Source organism: Fusarium vanettenii, assembly GCF_000151355.1.
Source record: "Fusarium vanettenii 77-13-4 chromosome 4 genomic scaffold NECHAsca_3_chr4_2_0, whole genome shotgun sequence".
In the NCBI taxonomy this organism is placed as follows: Eukaryota; Fungi; Ascomycota; class Sordariomycetes; order Hypocreales; family Nectriaceae; genus Fusarium; species Fusarium vanettenii.
Window position 1 is genome coordinate 1,611,180 of NW_003315879.1, and position 23,784 is coordinate 1,634,963.

Here is a 23,784-nt window from a genome sequence, read left to right on the forward strand (position 1 = left end):
ATACTTGCATGGGATCTATATAATGAGTTCCTTAAAATCTTTGAACTCGCACTACCGGTTTTTGAGTCTTGTCCAAAGTCCTACTCAAATCATTTCTCAGGCTTCTCTTTGGAGGGGCTCTCAAAATCTTCTTCGGAGAATTTACTGGGTGGTGTTGTGGGCGCTCTCTCAGGGGCGTCCACAGCAGCGTCCTTCACAACGGCTCGAACAGCACTTTCAACTGAGAACCAGGCACGAATTGGCTGGCTGAGCTCTAGCTTTTGATTGGCCAGCTGCTAAAAATATGTCCCACCTACGGTTAGGAGAAAAACGGCACCGGAACTTGACCCAGGATCATCAACACTTTGGAATCGCCTCAAATGATAAAAAGAAAAGCCCTGAGATGCTCAGAAATGGCAAAAAAAGAATGGTAGCAGCTGCTGGTCTCGATCCAGCGACCTCCGGGTTATGAGCCCGGCTATTGAATGAATCAGTACTGAGTTGTGGTGTTGTGGAGTTGAGGGAACATACCGCGCTTCCGCTGCGCCAAGCTGCTTGTTTTTGGGTGGAGGAGCGCTTTCTTTTTCTCGTACTTGGATGCGGGGTCTTTCCAGAGCTCGCTTGGGTCGAATCCGGTCCCATTAACTTCATATCACAACGCTGAGGCTCAAGTTATCCCACCACCTGTCACGCAGTGATAGAGCCCCTCTGAAACTGCACAGTAGGCAACTATCATGTCATGATATCCATAGTGGGACTACAATTAAATACTAAAACGGATGTAATGAGACACTGAATTCTACAGAAAATGAGCAAGCCTATTCTGTGGTCTCCTCCTGACGGTGAGGAGGCGATGGACGAAATATTGTACCAGTATTGAAACAACCCTTAGGCCCTTATCTTTTTTCAAGGCTTCCTTGAGAAGACTCAGAAGTGTGAATATTATGAATAAAGAATCGGGGGGCATGCAATACAAACACTTCTCTGCCCTAACAAACACCCACCGTAGACGAGCACCAACGTCACCAGCACATTTTTTCTCCCACGACCCCTCTCGATTTTTGGGTGCGCAAATGGGAGAACCTCCTCTTTTTCGTCGCTCTGAATCTTGGTCTTTCCTCCCTCCACATCACTCCCTCTCGTCACAGCATTCCTCCAAGCCAACACACGGCGGCACTGCCACACGACAAGATGGCCTCGGGAGGTGATGAAGCCCCGATCCTGATCATCGGGATCGATTTCGGCACAACGTAAGAACATTCACCTTCACCTGCGCTTCGCGCTTGCTGATCTGCCTTAGCTACTCGGGAGTCGCCTACTCGCGCCGCAAGAACCCCCCCAAGCTCATCACCAACTGGAAGAACCTGCGCCACTTCAACCAAGACAAGGAAAAGGTCCCGTCGGCAGTCTTCTACGACTTAATGACTGAGGGTGACTTTTCCTGGGGTTATGAGGTGCCAATCGGAGAAGACGTGCTGCGATGGTTCAAGCTCTTGCTTGTCGATGAGAACGACCCGCCTTTCAAGATCCGCACTTCCCCTCACGTCATGACCGCCCGCGCCCTGATCAGGCAGCTCAAGAAGACCCCAGTAGAAGTCATCGGAGACTATCTGGGCGCGTTGTGGAAGCACAGCCGCGAGAACATCATGAGAGCTGTGGGCCAGCGTGTGTTCAAGATCGCCCGCCTCCACTTCGTCGTGACCTTGCCCGCCATCTGGCCGCATTATGCTCGAACTCGCATGGAAGAAGCACTAATGCGAGCTGGAATTCGAGAGCCTCGGCCTGCGGGTGAGACCATTGTTGACTTCATCTCTGAGCCTGAGGCGGCGGCCCTGGCGTGCCTCGAGGGTAGCTCCGATGCGATCGACCTAAAGGTATGACTCCTCCTTCCATTCCATTCGAGATCAAAGCTTACTGTTGATAGCCGGGTCAACATCTGATTGTCTGTGATGCCGGCGGTGGCACTGTCGTGAGTCCAGCCCCTTTTCTAAGACGGCATATCTGACGCAGCTCGCTTAGGACATCATCACTTACAAGATCATCAAGATGGACCCTTTGACAGTCCAAGAGAGTGCCAGGGGCGATGGTAAGCCCCCCAGTACTGGAGTGTTAGAGATACACTAACGTTTATTGTTAGGTGACCTCTGCGGCGCCATGTTCCTTGATGAGAGCTTCGCGCTTCTCCTCAAGGAGAAGATCCCGGCCGATATTCAGGCCAAGATGGGGGATAGTGGGCTCCGGAAGTTCATGCATGATGAATGGGAGCACGGCATCAAGACCTCCGTCGATAAGGACAGTACGAACTAGGACATCGTTCTGCCTCACGGAGGGGTGGTCAACGGCAAATATCACCCTCCGAGGATCACTATCGAGGCGTGAGTTTTAACCCCCTTTGACATAGCTCTTAGCTGATATGATCAAGCTCCACCGTTCGTGATAAGGTGTACCGCCCACAGATCACCAGGATCGAGAAGCTCGTCGAGGAACAGATCAAGCAAGTCAAAGAAAAGTTTCGCCGCAAGCCCAAGGTACTTAGAGCACCTCTTACTTTTATTCACTCTCTGACTGTTGCTTCAGTATCTTATGCTTGTGGGTGGCTTTGGGAAGTCCAAGTTCTTGTACGAGTGTCTCCAAGAGAAACTCGGGAAGAAGATCGAGATTCTGCAGGACAGTAACAGCGATCCGTGGACCGCTGTCGTTCGCGGTGCCGTTTACCATGGGCTTGTCCGCAGCAACATGACCGATAACATCAACGTCTCCATTGAGTCACGCATCTCTCGCTACAGCTACGGAACCTTGGTCAATGCGATGCCCTTTGATGCAACAATGCATGAGCAAGAAGATCGGTTCTACTGCTCTGCGAACCAAGCTTGGTTGGCTGCTAACCAGACCATGTGGTTTGTTGACATTGTTCGTATAGCCCTCTCACTCTGGTAGCATACCTCGAAGTATTGAATTGCGACTGACACTTGCGCTTTGTAGAACGAAACCGTCTCAGCTCACAAGCCGCACAAGTTCACGTGCTGGCAGGAGTTGAGCAGCCCAGACGATGAAGTCACCGTTGACATTGTCTTCTCCGACGCAGAGACGCCCCCCAAGCGCCAGGATGGAACTGTCAAACCACTATGCGAGATCAAAGTTCCCCATATCCCCAACTGGGACAAGCTTCCTCTCTGGAAGAACTCAAACGGAGAGGAGTTCCGACACTTTGGGTATGAGCTGTGCATGGTCAGTGATGGCACGTCCCTCGACTTCTCTGTCTATCACAACAAGCGCAAGATCGCCGCCCAGAGCGCGAGTTTTGAGTCGAGCGGCTGTGCCTCTGCTGGTGCTGCTTCTGCCGGTGGGAGTGCATCGAGGCCTCCAAGAGCGTCGAACCGGCAGATGGGCCGTCGACCCGACCCCGACTACAACGAGGAGAGTGGGAGTGAGGAAGAAGATGGTGACTTCGAGATGGAGGATTGAAGGAATCATGACGTAGTTGGCGAAGCCCATGTTCTTGACTTTGATTCCACACAGAGATAGCCCCCGTAGCTTACAGAAATACAACCGGAAGCAGAAACTCTTGGCCCGAAAGAGAATAGCATCTGGCAAGGAACCCGACCTAAGTAGCCGGGCAATTTCATTTACTACGAGAGGCTGTATTTTATTGACCGAAACGTAATCAATGCCTTTTAGGAAGAGCATCTCTATCTAGGTAGCTCCCTATGGGTCCATCTACCTAGACAAGCGACGGAGAAACATGTCCAAGACAGCTAAAAGCAAACCAGCCCAAGTCGCTCAATCATACGTAACCTCTTCCAACCCGATCTCATACTGCTTGCCTTGGGCCACCAACTCGATGATTGAGTTGACTGTGGTCAGGTTCTGGACGGCATAGACCGTCGATTCGAAAGCATCGAACAAGTAGAGTTATCGTTATCCTTTTGATCTATTGGGTATGGCGTCCATGTGAGCCATGAGTTACTCCTCCACTCAAGGTCGAGAGGGATAAGTTTAAAGGGCTGGAAGATCTAAAGGGTGGACAATGACTATTGTAATAAATTGGCCTACCAGCCCTCTTTAACCCCTCTGGACATGCTAGTTAAATGTGTCAAGCTCTGGATCTATTCACAAAACATGGTTCAGCTAGATTGTCAATATCTAACCAAACAAGCGATCAGCTTGCATTGGCTAGGCCTGGGAACATTACTGGAGCCCAGGACAAATCGCCAATGCGTCGCTAATCATCCACCTTTGGTCTTCAACAGGGAGACTTTGCCCTTTGTAGTTAGGCGAATGGCATGGCTAAAGTCCAATTGAGCATGCCATTGGATCCGAAACGGTTGGGTTCGTGTCCTGAGACTAAATGAGGGCGGTTAAGACAGTAAGCCATCATGATTGCTGGTTTTCGATTGAAGGGTCGAGAAGTGGAAAAGAGAGATTCTGCATGGGGCCATGTGTCTTACGACCAACGGCGTGTCTGAAGAGCTGGTTAGACCGTCCGATGGTCCGAACCCGGGGCGGCTATTCTTGTCAATTGGATTGACACCTTGTCAAAGCCCATGACGAAACGGCCGGAACTGTCCATGACAACCCGCGCGCGGTCATCATGGTAAAAGCCAAAGCCACACGATGGGGGGCGCGGTCCAGGGGTGGTTAGCTGACAGGGACGAATGGGAGGCTTACGGCGGGTGGTTTCGGCGGCGATTGCAGATGGCATCGTGGGTTGGCGTCTGCCATTGGCGGTGAGCTAGAGGCCAGAGGTGACGGGTGATGCAGCGAGATGCAGGCAAAGCGGGACGGTTACAGACGATGCCATGGCGACAGAGCGGAGAGGATTGTTTGCATGTAAACAACATGGAGCTTGCAGATGCGCATCATGACAACGCAGTAGCAGTGCAGGAGAGGGTCTGGCCATGGTTAATAAAGGGAGGGGCTCGTCTTGTCAGATGGTTTGGTTTGGCTGGGCTTGTACATTTCTGCTGCAACCACGACTCTAAGTAGGTACTCAGGCTGACAGCAAAGGCGTTGTCTAGACTGCATCCATCAATCAACTCTCATCCTTTCCCGTCTCTCTTGGTCTCTCTTTCAAGCTGCATCTGGTCTCTTCTTTTCTTTGTCCATCTCATCATCTGATCCCGCCTCGCAGCGTTATCCCAGGCATCGCAGCATCGTCATTTCAGGTTTCTAGCAGACCCTGGCTCTACTTCCCCGGGTTCTCTTCAAACCTCTATCGGTCCCCTGAAGCCGCTCATCCAAGACACCCCCTGCATCGTCTCGTGGAGAAGAAAGGGACCGGCCGTGCAGAGGCGGTGGAAGCCAAACCAACCTGATCAAGGTACTAAAACAGGAGGAGGATCCCCGACGCCGTCGGGAAGAAGGGAAAAGGTGACGCCTTTGCCGGGACAAACGACCAAGAAGGAGAAAGTGAGAAAAGGGCGCTGGCTGCCCCTTGTTTGCGGTTGGTCTCTTTTGGCTTTTCTCTCTCTCTCTTTTTGAGGAACAAACTCCATCCATTCTCTCTTTCCGCTTTTTGGCTTTAGCCACGTTCGCTCTTGTCATTTCTCCCCGTCTGATCGGCATCTGCATCACCACTGCAATTCATCCGCCGTCGCATCAACAGCTGCAACGACAACAACAATCAATAGCTTCGCCTCTCCACTTGGTCCGTCAGCCGACCTCTACTTCTCCCTTCTTTCTCTCTCGTGCATATTATCTATCCCACTTGGATCAATACTACTTGATCCCCTCTGCCCTCTTCTCTTCACCTTCTTTCTTCTTCTCCCTCTCCCGTCATCTCGCTGCTTCCCCACCATCTCGCCATTCTTGCCTCTTCTCTCCACCCACTGCGTCACGACCATTCACGTCGCCAGGAACAAGCTGTCAATTTCATTTCTGGCCCGGATATCCGCTAGCCTCATTCGCTCATCCATCACCATCAAACAGCCTTTGAGTCACTCGTCTCGTCGGGTGCCAATAAGGCCGTGCTCGAGTTGCTAAATCGACGGGACGGGAGCTAATCACAGCCAGCATCAGTGCTCTGACCCGTCACTCAGGGCCCTTCGCCAGCGCACCAATCTACGCCATAGCGCCCACACAGCGCCAGGCACCGCCGAGGCCACTCCTTGGTTGCTCCCACGACACAAGGTTGCCCCCCTATTTTCCGCATCCGGCGTGGGGTGTAAACAAATCCAGACACGCCCTCCGCAAATCAATCAATCTCCAGCGAAATAAGGGCCCCCAGCCGGGCCTGCCTCGCCTCGCCTGTGCCCAAGATGCCTTCTGCCACTTCAACAACAACATCCGCCGCTCCTCCTAGATCACACACACCACAGTTGAGACCCAAGTCATCGTCGCGAGGCCTCAGGAGACCAAATAGCGCCGTCTCGACCCCGAATCTCAAGTCCGCATACGCTTCTCATTCGCGTCTCGCTCCGCCGCTGCCTCGCAAGTCCTCGCTCGCACAGCTCAACGCAGGCTCTCTTGCCAGCATCCCCGATGTCACTGAGAGTTACGCCGTCGATTCCGTCCTGAGCGACTCATCCCAGAATATGATTCCTACAACACCAGGCCGTTCCCAGGCTGCCAATGTCTCTCTCGGCGACACGGTCGATGTTCCTGGTGGCTTGCAGGGTACCGTTCGTTTTGTTGGTCCTGTTCAGGGTAAAAGGGGCGTCTTTGCCGGCGTCGAACTGCTTCCAGACTTTGCCAGTCGAGGGAAGAACGATGGCGATGTCGATGGGTAAGATGACATAGTGACATTTGTTTTCTTTCTGGACTTGCGACTGATCATGACAGGATCTCATACTTCACCACCACCATCCCCGGTGCTGGCATCTTCCTCCCTGTGGCCAAAGCCGTACGCCGCGAGTCGATTCCATCCTTCCCCATGACTCCGAGCACCAGCAACTACGGTGGCCTGAGAGCTGGAAACCAGAATTCTGTCAACTACACTCCTCCGACCCCCGGCCTGCCCAAGTTTAGCGCTTCAGTCGGTCCCGGTGCACGAGCTCCCAGTCCCCAGCTGAAGCGAGCGCCAAGGAACTCTCTACCTCGTCCCGAGTCCCCTGTCCGCCGAATGCAGATGACGCCTGGACCGCGACCATCTATGACCACCCCGGCCAAGACGCCATCAAGATATGGTAGCCCGACAAACACGCGCTTCGCTCAGAGTGTGCGCGGCACCTCTGGAGACCCGAGCAAGAGGACATCCAAGTCGGATCGCAAGCCTAGTGTCGGGCCCCGGAGCGTTTCTGCCCTGGGTTCCATCTCTGGGCTTGATGATGATCCTACCCCCATGGGAGTCAAGCGGACGGGGACCAATGGCAGCATGGGATCCGTCTCATCATTCAGCATGAAGATTCGTCCTGCATCTCGCGCCAATAACGCGAATGAAGAGGAGATTGAGCGCCTAAGATCTCAGCTTGAGGACCGGGATCGACAGCTCAAGGAACAGTCTTCTACTCTGGCTGACATGGAGGGTAGCTTGGTCGAACTGCAGGGGCTTATGGAGCAGGCAGAAGTATCACTGGCACCTCAGCGGAATAGCTGGGATAACAAGGACACGGCGCAGCTTCGCCAGTTGCTGCGGGAGAAGAACGACAAGATCGCAATGCTCACGGCAGAGTTCGACGCCCATCGAGCAGATTTCCGGAGTACCATCGACACCCTGGAGTTGGCCAGTACCGAGACGGAACGCGTGTACGAAAAGAGGATAGAGGAGTTGATGGGCGAGCTTCGCGAACTCGAGTCAAGGAACCTGGATGTCGACTCAGTAGCCACGCAACTCAAGCAGCTGGAAGAACTTGTCCAAGAACTCGAGGAAGGTTTGGAGGACGCTCGTCGCGGAGAGGCAGAGGCTCGAGGTGAAGTCGAGTTCCTCCGGGGAGAGGTTGAAAGAACAAGAACGGAACTTCGACGTGAGCGTGAAAAGGCTACGACACCCAACAATGCCAGCGCGAACGGCGACACGGTATCCTCCAAGGAGCTTGAGCAGAAAGATGACGAGATCAGGGGTCTCAAGGCTATCATCCACTCTCTCAGCCGAGACTCGGTCCCCGGAGAAGACAGGACACCTGTTCCAAGACCCGGCTCGATGATTGCAGGAGACGCCGTCGAGAACAAGATTGCGCGCGATAACCTCGAGCGACAAGTAGCTGAGCTACAGTCGATCCTCGACAAGAAGAGCAGCCGGGAGGACGAGCTCGAGAAGGAGCTCGAGTCGTTCCGACAGGCAGCCGGAGCCACCAAGGCTGCCAACAGATCCTCGCTGAGGGATTCTCGCGACACGGTTGTCCTGACCCAGGCCATGGAGAACCGCCCAGTCGAGCCTACTCACAAGCGGGCTAGCACCCTCGACACGATGCCCGAGAGCGATGTCTACTCCAACGCCACCGAGACTAGCACCCTCTGGTGCGAGATTTGCGAGACTAACGGCCACGACATCCTGACATGCACCAACATGTTCGGCCCTGACGGCGCCAAGACCAACGGTGATGTCAAGATCAAGGACTCTCACCGCGACGAGCTGAAGCCTCACACTCCCACTGGCGACGATGCCCCGGCTCCTCTGTCACCCTTCAAGACCAAGAACCCCGGTCCTCCTTCGCCCGCCGTCAGGATCCTGCCCAACCCCATGGAGTCTGGCCCCGTCGCCGGCAAGGAGAGCGGTATCATGGACCCCGAGAAGTGGTGTGCTCTGTGTGAGCGCGACGGCCACGACAGCGTCGACTGCCCCTTTGAGGATGCCTTTTAAGAGCTCACAAAGATGAACATGAACTTCATGACACGGCCTTTGAAGAGGCCAGGAGGACGATTTAAACTATGCTGACGGGCGTGATGAAAACCGCTCAAGGCGTATGCATTTTTCATTCATTGTTTCTATGCCGTTTGCCGGGCTTTGCTGGTAGACGGCTTTTGCTATCGGGCATTCGTTTGGCTAGGCATTCTTAGTGATACCATACCCTTACTGTTTTTTTTTAACACTTTACTTTTCATTCACCCAGCCTTGTATAGCACGTTTTTGTAATACTACCTATGTGACATGATAACCTTGACATCTTTGTACATTTACTTGTGATGGCATGGTTCATGAGTAGTTTAGTTCCCTTCCCAACAAGACGGAGTGCGCCTAGTCCATCTCCAGAATATCTTGATATGTAATTATATAATATGAGTATTGGAATAATAGAGGGTTTAAGGGCAGATAAAGTCTCTGCTAATCATTTCAGATAAACATTCAGTGTAGTCTATACACTCACTACCACAGGCATTGGGTATGATGGCTTAACTGTGTAAGACTATATCTATCTGGCTGGGTTTCCTTGATCTGCCCTCTGGGTATGCTATAAGGTTGAATTGTTTTTCAACACTCACTACCACCTCAAGTCTCCTCCACATGCTCCGTTATCCATCATACTCATGGCCTGCGCCGTTTGGATCCTCTCTCCACGTACACTATGCCACCAACGCGCGCTCTTCCACATCTCGTCGTCCCAGCCGCCCGTCAGCTGGCGGTACTTGATGAGGAACCAGATGCTAGGCTCCCAGCTTCTAGCATCCCAGGGTACCCCGGCGTTCATGCCCAGGGGGCTGCGTCTGGAGCCCCAGCAGGTGAAGCCGCCGGCCAAGAGGTCCTGACAAAGGATGTCTTCGTCGACTAGCGGCGGGTCATGTAGGAGTGCCTTTATGATGTTGTCTCGGAAGGATCTGAAGGGGATGACGTCCTACTGCTGTCAGTACGTAGTGATCATGTGGTGGACAGTAAGACATACAACATAGGGGTGATGTCCAAAGGTGAGTTGTAAGTCAGTCGGCCGGAGATCCGGCGTCACATTGCGGAACCTTGTCCTCACGAGGGGAAGCTGTGAGGGTTCATGCCCTTCATCCGCCGTAACAGAAAATATGCTACATCCCTCCTCACAGAGAATCTCCTCGATGCCGCCCATACCGAGGGCGTAGCAGTTAGCATATATGGCCCCAAAAAGGCCCGCTTCAACGATGTACTGCGCTGGAAGAGGGGTTGGACCTGCGTTGGCAGCGTTGTACAAGGCCTTTGTGAACTTGTTGAGAGACTCCATCTGGGCGCGAGTCGGCGGCCATGCTCGAGGAGGCTTGGAGGGCGTGTCTTGGGTTTCTTGTTGGAGATGGCGGAGCAGGGATCGTTTCTGACTGAGGGTTAATGTTTCCACGCCGTTGAGGATGCTTTTCAAGGCTCTGTCATCTTGGGTGGTTGGTGCGAGGGATTCGGGTTGTCCTTCTTGGTCGGTGGACTCTGGGCTGTCTTCAGATATCTCTTGAACTATGCCTGTATTTACATAGTCTCCTGAGAACTGTACCAGTTGCTGTGGTCTGAAGGTGTTGGTTGCCCATGGGTTCACTCCTATAGGCGCAAAGGGGTCGTCCACGGGTGTGAATGGGAATGGTAATGAGTTTGGGAACGGCTGAGCAAAGGGGACATTCGATGCTGGGATAGCCGAAGCAGTGAGATCCCCCCAGGTGTCGTCTGGAAATAGTGACTCGGTGAAACCATCTTGGTCGATAGCAGATGTGTCTATCGACGCGATAGGGTCAACTACTGTGGCACCAGAGGTTGTCGTCTGAGGGAGTGTTGTATCATTGGAACCGCCCTGGCCATCAACGACATTGGCCAGCTCAGAGACACTTGGCTCCAGGATCTGATTTAGTAGCGCGAGTTTCTGCTTCCGCTTCTCCCCTGTCGTGATGGCGTCAGCACATGTCCCCAGGTACTCTTGGGTGTGTGTGGCCTACGGTAGTTCCGGCTCGCGATGCGGTTCTGCTCCCGGCGCGCCTCCGAGTTGCGCTTAGCAGGCGCCTTGGTCTTCTTCACCTGCGCCGATTTATTGTTCATCATGAGACGGGTTTAATGATGGCTGATTGGTAATCATCATGACCATGTTGTATTGTTCCAATTGCTGGGGTTGCGGTTCAATGCATCGTCGGTCGGAATTTCGTTATTCCCGACGTTTCTATCATGGTCCCCGAATAGTCCCTGGCACGGGGCAAAGAAGTAAATAAGACACCCGAGTTTTCAAAGATTAACCTAACTCCTCATAAATATAGTTAATTAATTTATGAAAAAAATATTATAAAATAATATAATAATTAGGAGGTTTTTATATATTTTTATTATAATAGTTTGATTATATTAAGAGAAGGATTAAGTAATATATTCGTCCTCTTGTCTCGTTTTTTTCTTGATCTAGGTGCCTAGAGAGAGCATCATCTCTCATCACACTTCACCCTTAATCGACTGGTATCAACCCTAGCTCGTGTGTGTGCCGTGTGCACCTGTGAGGTCGTGATCTCCTCATATTGCTCTCTTTTTGGCCCTTTGGTCAGGGGCAGTCCCAACTCCTCTCAAATGTCAGCCTTTCGACTACGCTTTACAACACGCCATTGGTCAAGATCGCTCATGAACCACGTGGCCGAACCATTGTCGCTGAGTGTAATGCTATCACCACGATGAACCAAGTCTCGATGGCTTCCACATGGGCTGGCAAATTTTGGGATACAGCACCAACTTCAAGCCGGAGCCCATTGCTTACGATTTCCTGAGCGCCTTCCCAGGTTTGGCCAAGGCATTTGCGGATGGAGTTTTCCAGGGTGTGACTGCTGAGCTGGTCGCCTCTCTGCGATCGGTCCCTTTCGGATGGGCTTTTGTCACCGGAGGTCCGGGATCGGGAAAGACTACGGCAGCCATGGCCATAGTCGAGGCAATCACATCACAGGTAGCTAATCTTTCTGTGCCTCAGGATCCCCATTCGATGAGGAGGAGGTTGACGACAAGCGCTACGATGATGATGGATCCTCTGTGTTTGATGACGATCAAGATTACATCCCCCCGAGGGCGATTATTCTCTGCCTGTTACCGAACAAAACATCCAGCAAGGAGATGAGGCCAATGAAGGTCCCGTTGAAAACGCCCAGCAAGAAGACGCCGCCAATAACGAATAGGACGCCGGGTCTTCTTCTCCCGACTCGGAGCTGCATGTAGTCAATCTGGCCGAACCCCTCACCGATTTCTCTCTCTTCGCACACAATTGTGAAGATCACCCGAATCACTCGCAGACCCCAGGTCACATTCTCCCCTCCGAACGCCAAAAGACCAGACAGTTACCTAACTTCTATCAAGGAGAATGAAGAAATTTAGATGAAATAGGTAAGACTTTAGCTATTTCTTAGCTATTCTTCTTCTACTTTGTTTACTATCTTTAGAAGGGGATACGCTAAGATGTCTATTCTAGTGTCTCGTTCCCCCCCTGATTCATATGAATCCCCAAAGTGTGGTCCAATAATGGTCTTTGGAAGATTTCGAGAGACAAACTTTGATGTCTATTCCAGTTGCCGATAAGAATACCGCCACGGCGGACACTCCTCAGCAGACCTCTTCCAGTGCGCTCCAGAAAGTGTCCTAGGAAGTCAATCAGAACCCGCCCGCGAATGGTGTCATGCCAACAAGATCGGATTCTGGACGCTACTGCTACAGAGAAGACTTGACACTCATTGACCTGACCCCCACCAGAACAGACCCGTTGATGAGCAATGAGACCTCATCTGATGAGACTCTCGTTAGACTCTACGGCTAACTTTCTAATAAGGTTTTACATGCAATGTATCCCAAAGTGTGGTCGAAGAATGGTCATTGGAAACAGAGAAGACTCAACAATCATTGACCTAACACCTACCGGAACAGACCCCTTGATGAGCGATGAGACCCTCGTTCGACTCTACGGCCAACTTTCCAACAAGGGTTTGCATGCAATGTACCCCAAAGTGTGGTCCAAGAATGTACATTGGAAGAGTGGCTATCAGCATCTGAAACACGAAAGGCCTAGGCATGACAAGACGATCCAAGAGAAGGAGGGGCTAAAATGGTGCGTTTTGCCCGAGAAGGCTTTCCGGTGCTCTATGGTTTCAGCCATGCCTGGGTGGACTCGGATCGTCCTTAGCATCGTTCGAAGGAGGAGCAATGCCCCCAGTTACGGTCTTGAAGGAATGAGACAACGAGCTACTGCCGCGGCTCGTGCGTGGATGAAGCTATATCCACAGCCCAGTCATTGTGTCATTGAGTCTTGGGTATAGGATCAGTTGTGTTTTGGCTGTGTTATTTCCGTTGGGTTGCGCAGAAGTCTACCCCCACCCCCCTTCTTCGAGCCCTTGAGCAAGCTATATCCACAGCCCTCGCTCCTCGTGGTTAACGCAAGATCGAACGTATCCAGCCGCTTGTCTCCGGTCGATGCCAGTTTTTCTGAGGGTCTCCGTCTCCTCGAGGCTGCCAATCAAGTTGTCCAGTTTCTTATTGTTGGCATCGACGACTTCACTACCGATGTACACAAGACGGCTGTGGCTGTGGCTGTACCAGAGGAAGATCATCGCCACTGTCAGTCAGTGAGTCGGGACAGACGCGGAAGCTGGATCGGTACTCGGTTTATTTCAGAAATCGTTCACCAGCGTCGGCTAATTGATACGATCCAGCCCTGTTGCGGCTCGTGGCTGAAGCTGTATGCACAGCCCTCACTCCTTGTGGTCAACGCAAGATCAAACGTGTGCAGCAGCTTGTTTCTGGTCGATGCTAGTTTCTCTGAGGGTCTCGGTCTCGGTCTCCTCGAGGCTGCTAACCAAGTACCGGTACTATTGTCCAGCTTCTTGTTGTTGGCATCGACGGCTTCACTGCTGAGGCCGAAGCTCTCCGGCTTCGACAGGGTGCCGATGAACCTGACGATGTATGGGGCCGACGTGTCCATGCATGGGTGAAGGAACACGCCTCTTCTCGGGCGCCAGCTCCCATCTTCGGCTTGGGGCTGGACTGGCCAGCCAAACGGATCCCTCTGCCAGCAGGCACGCAGGCGAGCATTGCCGTCTTCCTGGTCGAAGTGCCACGGCAGCGCAGCTAGGTGCCCGGACTAGTTAAGCCTTTCATCAAGCACAACCTAAAGTCCGTGGCCCCCCTCGGAAGTATCAACACTTTCCTGGCGGACATCTGGTCGCTTCCCGAGGAAAACCTCAACCCCGGCTTTGAACCCCGCCCGACATCAGGCAAACTGCCTGCCACGACAGTCAGAATGTGGTATGAACCCCGCGAAAAGACAGCTGTCACTGAGTGTGACGCCATCACGGCCCTCAACGCCGGTGCGGATAGCTCCTCCAAATCTTGTGACCGTGGGCCAACGTCGGTCGGATGACAGGCTGACTCTCGCTCCCCTAAGAACGCAGAGAATCTCAAGGGCGCTGACCTCGCACGTACGGCGGACACAGAAAACCGCTTTAGATTATCCTCCCCTAAAGATGATAAATAAAGTATAGTAAGAATAAATAAAGAAATGCTAAAGCTTTAGCTTTATTTTTATACATCTTTAGCTGATTATCGTACTCGAGAGAAAGGAGGTAATTGACCCTCTTGATGTTCTAGTGTCTAGTTTTTCTTTTGACCTGCCCGGGAGGAGAAATCGGAGCCAAATTGGCTCAATGGGACTCTCTCAATCGGGTAGCCTGATCATCGACCATCCGTTGCTCTTCGACGGCACCAGCGATCAAGGTAACCGTACGATGCTCGTCATCGTGGGAGAGTCTGGGTTTTTGAAGAGAGGTGTACTCTGGTGTTGAGTGCGAGATGGATCCACACCAGTCAATCAAACATACTTCAGACAGGACGGAGCGCTAATTTAAAAGAGGATTAAGTAAATTAAATTAAGATAAAAAGAGATAATACTCTTAGTATTTCTTATAAAATATTTAATAAATTTATAATATTTTTATTAAAATCCTTAGAGGAGTTTTATCTTATAAGCTCCTTCGTTCTGGCGTTCTGTATAGCGTGCCTGTTGAACAGCAGCTGCCAGCTCACGTGATATTCTAACAGAGCTGTCGGCCGCCCCACAACCTGCCCGTCTGCGTTCTCCGCTTTGCTCTCAAGTGCTCTCACCCTAACCTCCCCTACCTCTTCCACCTCTCCCAGGTGTCATCGTCTGACAATCTGAACCAGATTGCCTAATATGTATGTCTTGGCAACCCCGATTTGACGATGACTGAAGCCGCAAAGGCAACGTAAGTTATCGCAGCTGCAATCTGACCTGAAATAATAACATGCTGACCAGTCACCAGGGCGATAAGCACCATGATGCTATCCGGACTTGATTCGACCATCTCAATGGATCGTTGCGCAGGCCACGCCAATCCTCACATCTCAACTCACTGGCCTTAGCAAGAACGATGGCAAACCCGCTACTGTGCTGATCATGTCTCTTTGCAAAGCGCAGACAATTCAGTACCAACGTCAGATCCGAATGCTTGTCAGTGGTGGCGCCCTCTCTCCCGATCGCGTCAAAACCAAGACTCGCGATGAAGCTCAAGGTGATGAAGCCGACTTCGCCTTTGTCGACTAAACCGCTGTTTCTCATTCTGGGTTTACCACTGAGCCGTTCCGCGGGACCCTTGCTACGACTCGTGCTCGCGGCTTTACCATCCTGCTTCTCAACCGCGGTCTCTTTGTCGGCTGGGAGACTCGAGATGCATCGCGCAAACGTGCTAACGAGATCTTCCGCCTTTACGACTACTTCGCGGCCAACAACCTTGTGGTTCGAGTGCCATGCTGTTTGTATTGTCAGACACATGAGCATGATACCATCACCTGCCCAAATGAGAAGCCAACATCAGGAGAATGCGCTCGCGCGACTTGTGACAACGCCGAAGGTCATACTGCCGGGACTTGCCCCACCCACCCGTCTTTGCCGAAACTGTTCTACGACAGGACATGGTGCGAACGAGTGCCCTCTTGATCTGATCTGCACCCGATGTGGAGAGGGCCATTTCTTCTTGAAGTGTTCCACCGCCGGTCTTCTTGCAGACTATGCAACGCCGAAGGTCATACTCAGTGGAGATGCCCAAGCCTGCGCCCCGAGGAACCCCAGGCTTCGTGGGAGGACCAGCGAGGGACATAAAACACGAGACTCAGGGAGGTGAGGGCACAGCCAATTCAGTCTCGTGTATTTTGTCCCCCGCTAGGAGGAGAACGGGGACACTCAGCGAACTTGCCACTCCTGCAACGAGGTTGGACATAAGGTCAAGGATTGCCCCACGAAGAGATCGGTGACCTGCCGCGAGTGTGGTGAGTAGGGGCACGAGAGAAGAGGTTGCGAGCAGCGCACCTGTAACAAGTGTGGAGGGAAAGGACACAATGCTGTTGATTGCAATATCGAACTTTGCAACCGCTGCTTTGAAATTGGCCACCTGAGCCTCGGCTATAGCAAGCCTCGTTCGAGATGCGTAAAAATCTGGATCCTTAACCGGCCCCAATGCCAACGCTTGCCCTACTCGTCTTTGCCGAAACTGCACCGAGTCGGGACATAGTGCTAACGAGTGTCCTCACGAGCTGATGATATACTCCCGATGTGGACCGCTACCAACACCAGCCGTATCGACATCGAGCCAAGCAACCTCCAGCCAGCTGTTGCAATTCTATTCTCTTCCCAACCCCTCAGGCAATCAATAGACGCGACTGTGCTGCTCTCGGAGTAACGTTGAGGAAAGCCTCCGCCAACAGATCGAGAAGGCTCAGGCGAAAGAGAATAACGACGACTAGGTAAACCGCCTCAAGTCTGAGCAGCCCGACAGGATCCGCGACGCCTATATCCAACAGGCAGGTGAGGTTTTGTACGACCTGATTTCGGAACCGACTGAGGAGATCGCCAGACAGTTCCCCACGCTCTCGGCCAAGTCGTTGTGCGCGCTCACTATCGATGTACACAATCTCGTCTTCTTGAAGAAGCAATTCCCAGACCTCGATATTCAGCTGATATTCGTGGTTCCGAGTTTGTTCCCAGATTTGGAGAGCGCGTTCCCCAAGTTGGACAACGGCATCCGATATGGCCATTTCCATCTTGAAGACGTCGTCATTGCCGTCCAGAGCAACAGCGCTCAAGGTAGCCTTGCCGCCAAAGATCCGGTTGCACTGCTGGATCACATCAATCAGTCGAAAGCTCATAATGTCGCTCGCTGGTGAACAACATTTGCAACGGACCAAGCACCGATCTAACTTCCGCGTCTGTCCCGACTTACTGACTGACAGTGGCGTTGATCTCTACAAATGCTTGTTAATGTGTATCATAATTTAAGAGTAGAAAGATAAAGAATTTACATAAACTCAGCACTTCATATCATAATTCTAGGCTCATTTTAGAGCTTTATTAGATATTTTGATTGAGTATCCTAACCATACACTCATCATAAGACAACCCAGTCTTACTGCTGCAAGCGCCGAACCTGGTGTGATCCCGGGCTTCACGGAGTCTTGTCTTCAAGAGACGATATTGATAGTAGCGGTACACCTGAAGAATGTAACCTTCGCGTCCACATCGGGAGTATATCAACTCGTGAGGACACTCGTTATCCGCAACACGTTCGCCGGCGTGGCAGGCTCGGACCACGCTGCTCACGATTCTGGAGGTCTGGTTGGCGGTGAGGGTATTCGCGGGCATCTTGCGGCACTTGAAACCGACTGTCGGGAAGAAAGAACACCTGTCTCCGACCTCTGGCAGTAGGTCTGCGTTGTGGTCATCGACGGGTATCACTGCCTAGTACTGGGTAAGGAAACCGTCGGCTCTCATACCGTATACGTCTAGGTCATCAGGCATCGGGGACCAGGCGGAGAAAATATCGTTGACGAATATAGTTTGCATGAGGGTGCCGATCAGTTCCAAGGCGTTCTGATCTACCATCTGTTGTTCCTCAGCGGCTCCAGCTATCAGGGTAACGGTTCTGTGCTCGGCCGAGCGGAAGACAGTGGCTGCGGGCACTGGCCTCTTTGGACGAAACTCCTCCTCAACGGCGCCCAAGTTATTGTACGTCAAATCCGTATAGTTGGTACGCACATTGGTGAGGAAGTGTGCGAACGGTGGAGGCAGGTTGCGAATCCTGGGCAGCATGCCTTGCCAATGCTTCGCGAAGGAAGATTCCACGAAGAACCAACAGGTCAGGGCAAACTTCGGAGCAGAGTGCAAGCGGGCCATGACCTCGGTCACGATTTCCTGCGCAACCGGAGGGCGATCTCCAAAGTCTTGAAGAAGGCCGCGTTGGGGACCTCGAAGATGTGGGAGAAGTCTACTTCCATGCGGAAGTAATTGACTGTCGAGCGTCACCATATCGAGGGGAGCCACCGGGTCCGAAAGGCCAGCGTCCTTAAGCTTCTCTGCGTACTTATTATCTCGTGAGTATTGAGATAAAACGTCTAAGTCCTTAGGAGTGGAGGTTCTCAGGGGAGCAAGAGTTAACCTATTATCTGACCGACATTGGCCCATGGTTATATCGCTGAGCAAGGCCGCCACCGGAACGTGCAGGCTCAGGAAAACATATAGGTCATTGTTGTGTCGGATGGAAAACTCGAAGTGGATGTTGGGTTGGGCGGACTGTCCGGCCGTTACATAGACGCCGACGTGTAGCCCACCACCGACGTCCATTCCGAGTCGGGGAATAGTCGACGCGCTGTAACCGGGCAGGATCTCGTCATCCACGGTGACCAACGTAAAAAAAGTAGTGGTCGTAGCGAGTCGCATGTTGAAGACTTGGTCTGGTCTTCGCGAGTGGTAAGCTCGCCCTTGGCGTCGGCCGCCAAACCAGTGCCTTCTGCATCCTGGAATGGGGCTTCCTTGAACACCGCTCGTCCAGATATAGATAGCGAGCGACGATGGTTGTTCGTGGTGATATCCTGAGCGAGGGCGGCGAAGGTCATTAAGAGAATTACCTAACTCTTTATAAATATCAGTAATTAATTTATAAAGAAAGATCATAAAATAATATAATAAGAAGAAGATTGTTGTACCTTTTTATTATAATTTATACTCGTCCTCGTGTCTCGTTTTTGTCTTGACCTATGTGCCAGGCTGGAAGCGTCATTTCGGGAACAGGGCTAGCCAGGCGAGGAGAGGGCACCGTCTCAGCGCATGGGTGAAAAAGCGAGCAAGAGGATCCAACTTGGCATTCAACTTAGCTCGGCCACGGATGATGTTCGACGTCGCGTTGATGTGGGAGGGCTAAGCGAACGTTCCGACGTGGCGATGCTCTGGGCTCTGGACGGGGCTAGCAGATCGCTCTGATGCAGGAACAGGGCTAGGGGAAGGCTCTGGCATCCTGGGGTAGAGACAGGGTTGTCGGAGTGATCAAGGTCGGCCAAAGTAACCCGAGAAACGATTGTACGAGGAAGGCCTATGGCAATACCGTTGGTCGTGATGCTCAACGAGTGCGGTCTACCCCTTCTTCGAGCCCTTGACCAAGCTCAGCGAGTGCGGATGGGCGCGACCGGGCGTAGGGAAGAAGCTTAGACAAATCCATTTCCTCGAAGGTGAATAGAGGAGCTAAGGCAGCTTCATCTGTAGAGTCGATGGACTGAAATGCCGCCGAGTATATATAGGTAGTGTTGAGGGGAATAATGACATCGAGAAAAGCGTCATAATAAGTACCATGTTGAACGAGGAACTGGAGATGCATGGACGGCTGGAAGAATTCACCAGCGGTGATCTGTAGTCGAACTTTGAGACCGCGGCCAGATCCTAGGCCGATCCGTATGACCGTGTTGGCGTCAAAACCAGGGAGAAGCTTGCCATTGGTATATAGTAAAACGTGAAACCAGCCGGTTGTCTGCTGCTTCATGCGAAACGAAAGAGTTTGAGTTTGAGCATGATCTTGATCTTGATCTTCGGCTTCAACTTTAACCTCGCATTCGTGGACTGCCCCTTAGGTTGATATGGATGTGTCGCCAGTGATGATCTATGCCTTTGGGCCAAAGAAGGCGATGGGGATAAACGCCGTTATCTCTCGCATAGTGGCTGCCTCGCCGACGAGCACAAGGTCGGTGGAAGCAGCAACTGGTGTGGTGACGACTGTACCATCGAAGGTCCGGTGAAAATCTGCGTATACGTCTTTGAGACAAGCCTTCAAGTAAGACTTGCCTGTGTCGTCAAGTTCTGCGCCAGCGATAGCTTTCTGGACCAGCTCGTCAAGGGCAGCGTATTGTGCCATGTTCGTCTTGAAGTACTCGACTGCAACAGAGTGAAGCGACATTGCGACATTGCGACGCTTGGCGGACCGGTAGGCAACAGAGGCGGTATCGATACCAAGAGCAATGCCAGTCAGAGCATATGCTGCGAGAAATTTCGATTCGATACCAACGCTATTGGCATGTAAGAGAGCCTCTTCGGCACCTTCTCGATCAAACGTTGCTGGGCGATCTTGCTGCTCTGTGGAGTTTGTCTTCTTCAGGCCGGCCTTGACTTCGCCTAGCATTGGGTAGAGACGCATCACGCCAGGCGCATTGGTGATACAAAGGTCGGCATAGGTATCCAGCAGCCGAGAGGTGAATTCTTCAACAGCGGCATTGTTGTTGAGAAGGTCAAGGGACCACCCGTGATCGCGTGCTTGGTTAGCGAGCGGGACGTCGTGGGTGAGTTTATATAAATCACAAGAAGTGACAATGATGCCGTCAACGGTAAGGGGGGGAGTAGTGGTATATATAGCTCTCCTGGCCGACTTGACATTGCCTTTGTGATTGCTGTGCCAGGTGTTGACGATCGTTGAAGACTCCTCGAGACAGGACAGGCAGTTTGTCCTGCAGGATCGACCAAGTGAAGTAAAGAGCGGGTTCAAAGTGATCTTCCCAGCTCCGAGCTGGTACTCCAAGGTCATGTATGGAGGTTTCTGTGCGATGTCGCTAATGATGGTCTATACCTTCGGGCCATCAGATCGATGTCCCCCTTCGGGGAGCTCAGCTTGAGGCTTCTCACCGGCGCGATCACCCTCTGAAAGGGAAGAAGTGGGTGCGAAACTGCCGAGCAGAGGGTAGGCCTCTAGGGCCGCATCTTGGTCGCAAGGTGTCCTGTTATCAGGCTCGAATGAAAGATTCGTGAAGTATATATGCAGGTGGTGGTGTAGGAACGAGAGATGATCTGGCCGCGCTTGTCATCGCCCGAAGGGCGAGTGCTTTTGAAAAGAGGTTCGTCGCATGGTGAGTCGACTTGCCCTAACGCAGAACGAGTAAATTGAGGGCGAAGGGGAAAGGTGAGAAGGTGAGCGGTGGCGGAGAGCTTCGTGGTTATATACGAAGAGAGAGAAATCGGGGAGGCGCCTGAGGAGACAAATTGTTTGTTTTCGCGTGGTGGTTTGGTGAGGGGAGAAGAGTTGTGCGTTGATGATGTTTAGGATGGGGTGACGCGTCTACACACAACCGGCAAAGAACAATAGAAAACGAGACGGGAAAAGTAAAACGTCTGGGAAACGGGTAGATTTGTGCGGCATCGTAAAGAAAAGCTGAGCAGGCATATGCAAACTGTTTGACAGATGTTTGAACAGCAACACAAGAATGGAGAGTGTGCGAAGGCGCGTTGTGGGGTTGTACCCAGCCAATCATCTTACATGGACGCTCCGTTGTTCTATGAGCAACTCTTGTCTCGAGGTCATGAGGATTCTGAGACGTGCAGGTAACCGCGCAGGAGGAGTAAAAAGAGAGACGCAAGCATATGCAAATTGTCCCTCAGTCTTCACGCCGTCTCCCTGAAGGACAAGCGAGTGGTCCCGCAACACGTACACAGAGGATTATTACCTAAACTTAGGGATCTTTATGTAAATATTCTTCTTAAGTTAAGGACACAATTAACTCAACCTTCTCTTATGTTTACTTAATCTTATGATTAGTAACACCAGTCGGCACCGTTCGTTCGCGATGTCCTTGGTTACCGATATCGGCGACTTGACAGCCCCAACGATGATTGCGTCGGTCGCATCACCGTTTGCTCAACCGGCACGAGTGAACAGATCCAAGGCGCGGCACCACCATCCGCACGACTACAAAACGCACTCACGCTTTCTAGCTAAGGCAGCTTCTTCCTTCACACATCCGCCCAACGCAGTTCGCGACAGACTACCAGTACCTTCTGTACAATGGCGCCGCCGCCAACTGATGAGTGGCACGCCATCGAAAACCTCAAATCCCAAGAGCTCAACGCATTCATCATCCGTCCCATATATCGCATATCGCATATCGTATACCACCTATCGCATATTGCGCATCCCACACCTCGCGCGAAGCACGAACCAGCTTGCTTTCATCCGACTACATAGCATCTGACGATGGCCGAGCCCAAGTGCAACGTGAGTTATCGCAGCTGTAACCTATCGTTTCAATATACTGACCAGTCACCAGGGCGACGAGCATCCTCCTGATGCCGTCCAGACACAACTCATCACGATCACCGATACCGGAGGCATCACAACGGCCGATTTCGAAGGCAACGTGAGTTATCGCAGCTGTAACCTATCGTTTCAATATACTGACCAGTCGCCAGGCGGACGAGCATCATAACGCCGTCCAGACTTTATTCGATCGCACTAGGCAACGAACTTCATTGGACCAAGGCTCTTTATGGTCTCTTGAAGGTCAATGATGTTGCGATTAGCACACCTATGCAGAAGTCGATGGAGTTGCTCACTCGCCCATGGAAGGAATCGCTGGATGTTTCCTTCGAATTCTTCGGAAGCCCCGACGACTTTGGATCCACTCACCTCAAGCTATCTGCTCGCGGATTTGAGGGGTTTGGTGACGAACAAGTCGGAAGCATCACGATCTGGTCCAAGCACATGACCGAGAACAAAGTTGAAGAAGAGAAGCAGACGAAGTCAGTCCTCGGATGCTTCTGCAATGGGACCTAGGCGGCACCCGAAACAGTCATTCGCGTGACTATCAAGTGCACTGCTGCTCAACTTGCCGTTCACCCTGGCTCTTTCAGCAAGCTGCTCGTGAAGGGCCAAGATGGTCTACGCATGCACGCACAGCTGCAGTCTCTTCGAAAGACTATGGACATTGACTCTGAGCAACACGGGGGACTTTACTTTCCGTCGCGAATCTTGGAAGACATCAACGCAACGTCGACCATCATCCGTGGCCGAGCTCAGTTGGATGCGAAGTTAGATCCTCTTGCTCGCTTTTTTACCCATGCACCTGTGGCCAAGACCCTTACCATGGGACAACTCCCCGCTCCTGGAGAGGATGGGTTTCCGGACACTGAAGTCGCCGCTCGAGTTTTACACTTTGCGACTGACTCCCAGTATCTGCTCTACAACGTCGCTGGAGCGTACTACGATGAACATCTGCAATGGCAGGCCCTGCAAGAACTCGCTATTCAGAAACGCCAAGGGCAGTCAGGGGACCGACAGGCATGCGGAAGAGGGCCATCGCCGCCCTCAAGTCAGAGAAGATGTCAGCCTTCTTGGTTTCGCTTCCTCACACGGCCCGCGACCGATCTTTCATTTGCTTGATCGATCCTGCAGGACATGAAGTTAGCCTCCCCCAGACCGGCGAATCTTGCAAGATGTTCATGAGCAGCGCCGCCAAGCCAATCTCGAAGGGTGAGCTAACGGATTTTGGTCATCGCCTGGCAAACATCGTCACCCAGTGCCTTACAGAACGTGACCGTCTCAGCTACGTCAACAAGGAAGCTGACCTTATCTTCTGTCGCCAGATGTCGCCAGATGTCGCAAGATGAGCTGAACGAGGTTGTTCCCAACTCCACTGAAAGCAATCAACCCGACAGAGCGAAGTGGCTCGAGCGCGTGGTGGGATGGGCGTTTGAGCATGAAGACCTCTTCGTCAAAGCCTACGAGCTTGCCAAGGCTGAGCCCAGCGATGGTACTTGAGACAGGACGGATCGCCAATTTAGAAGAGGATTTGGAGAAAATAAATAAAGGATTAGATAAAATTGAGATAAAAAGAAACAATACTCTCAAAGTTTTATGTAAAGTGTGTAATGAATTTATGATATT

At 52.1% G+C, this 23,784-nt stretch overlaps 5 protein-coding genes across 5 annotated transcripts; 3 read left to right on the forward strand and 2 right to left on the reverse strand.

Moving 5' to 3' along the window:
• Nucleotides 1-1,170: 1,170 nt before the first annotated feature.
• NECHADRAFT_79049 (uncharacterized protein) lies at nucleotides 1,171-3,444 on the forward strand (the record flags this gene model as incomplete). Its single annotated transcript, XM_003051663.1, has 10 exons — nucleotides 1,171-1,229; nucleotides 1,280-1,853; nucleotides 1,904-1,948; nucleotides 1,999-2,065; nucleotides 2,117-2,275; nucleotides 2,309-2,354; nucleotides 2,402-2,507; nucleotides 2,557-2,852; nucleotides 2,900-2,927; nucleotides 2,962-3,444. 10 exons carry the CDS (start codon nucleotides 1,171-1,173, stop codon nucleotides 3,442-3,444), a joined length of 1,863 nt encoding a protein of 620 aa, XP_003051709.1.
• Nucleotides 3,445-6,236: 2,792 nt separating this feature from the next.
• On the forward strand, nucleotides 6,237-8,716 carry NECHADRAFT_38789 (uncharacterized protein; the record flags this gene model as incomplete). The annotated part of the gene is made up of 2 exons (XM_003051664.1): nucleotides 6,237-6,703; nucleotides 6,760-8,716. The coding sequence occupies 2 exons, from the start codon at nucleotides 6,237-6,239 to the stop codon at nucleotides 8,714-8,716; spliced, it is 2,424 nt and encodes an 807-aa protein (XP_003051710.1).
• A 550-nt stretch (nucleotides 8,717-9,266) lies between these two features.
• Nucleotides 9,267-10,831, reverse strand: NECHADRAFT_79051 (uncharacterized protein; the record flags this gene model as incomplete). Its single annotated transcript, XM_003052108.1, has 4 exons — nucleotides 9,267-9,305; nucleotides 9,417-9,686; nucleotides 9,735-10,675; nucleotides 10,732-10,831. The coding sequence occupies 4 exons, from the start codon at nucleotides 10,829-10,831 to the stop codon at nucleotides 9,267-9,269; spliced, it is 1,350 nt and encodes a 449-aa protein (XP_003052154.1).
• Nucleotides 10,832-17,552: 6,721 nt separating this feature from the next.
• Nucleotides 17,553-18,530, reverse strand: NECHADRAFT_79052 (uncharacterized protein; the record flags this gene model as incomplete). Its single annotated transcript, XM_003052109.1, has 1 exon — nucleotides 17,553-18,530. One exon carries the CDS (start codon nucleotides 18,528-18,530, stop codon nucleotides 17,553-17,555), a length of 978 nt encoding a protein of 325 aa, XP_003052155.1.
• Nucleotides 18,531-22,095: 3,565 nt separating this feature from the next.
• Nucleotides 22,096-23,658, forward strand: NECHADRAFT_79053 (uncharacterized protein; the record flags this gene model as incomplete). The annotated part of the gene is made up of 5 exons (XM_003051665.1): nucleotides 22,096-22,116; nucleotides 22,169-22,258; nucleotides 22,381-22,640; nucleotides 22,752-23,162; nucleotides 23,484-23,658. The coding sequence occupies 5 exons, from the start codon at nucleotides 22,096-22,098 to the stop codon at nucleotides 23,656-23,658; spliced, it is 957 nt and encodes a 318-aa protein (XP_003051711.1).
• Between the last annotated feature and the right edge of the window lie 126 nt (nucleotides 23,659-23,784).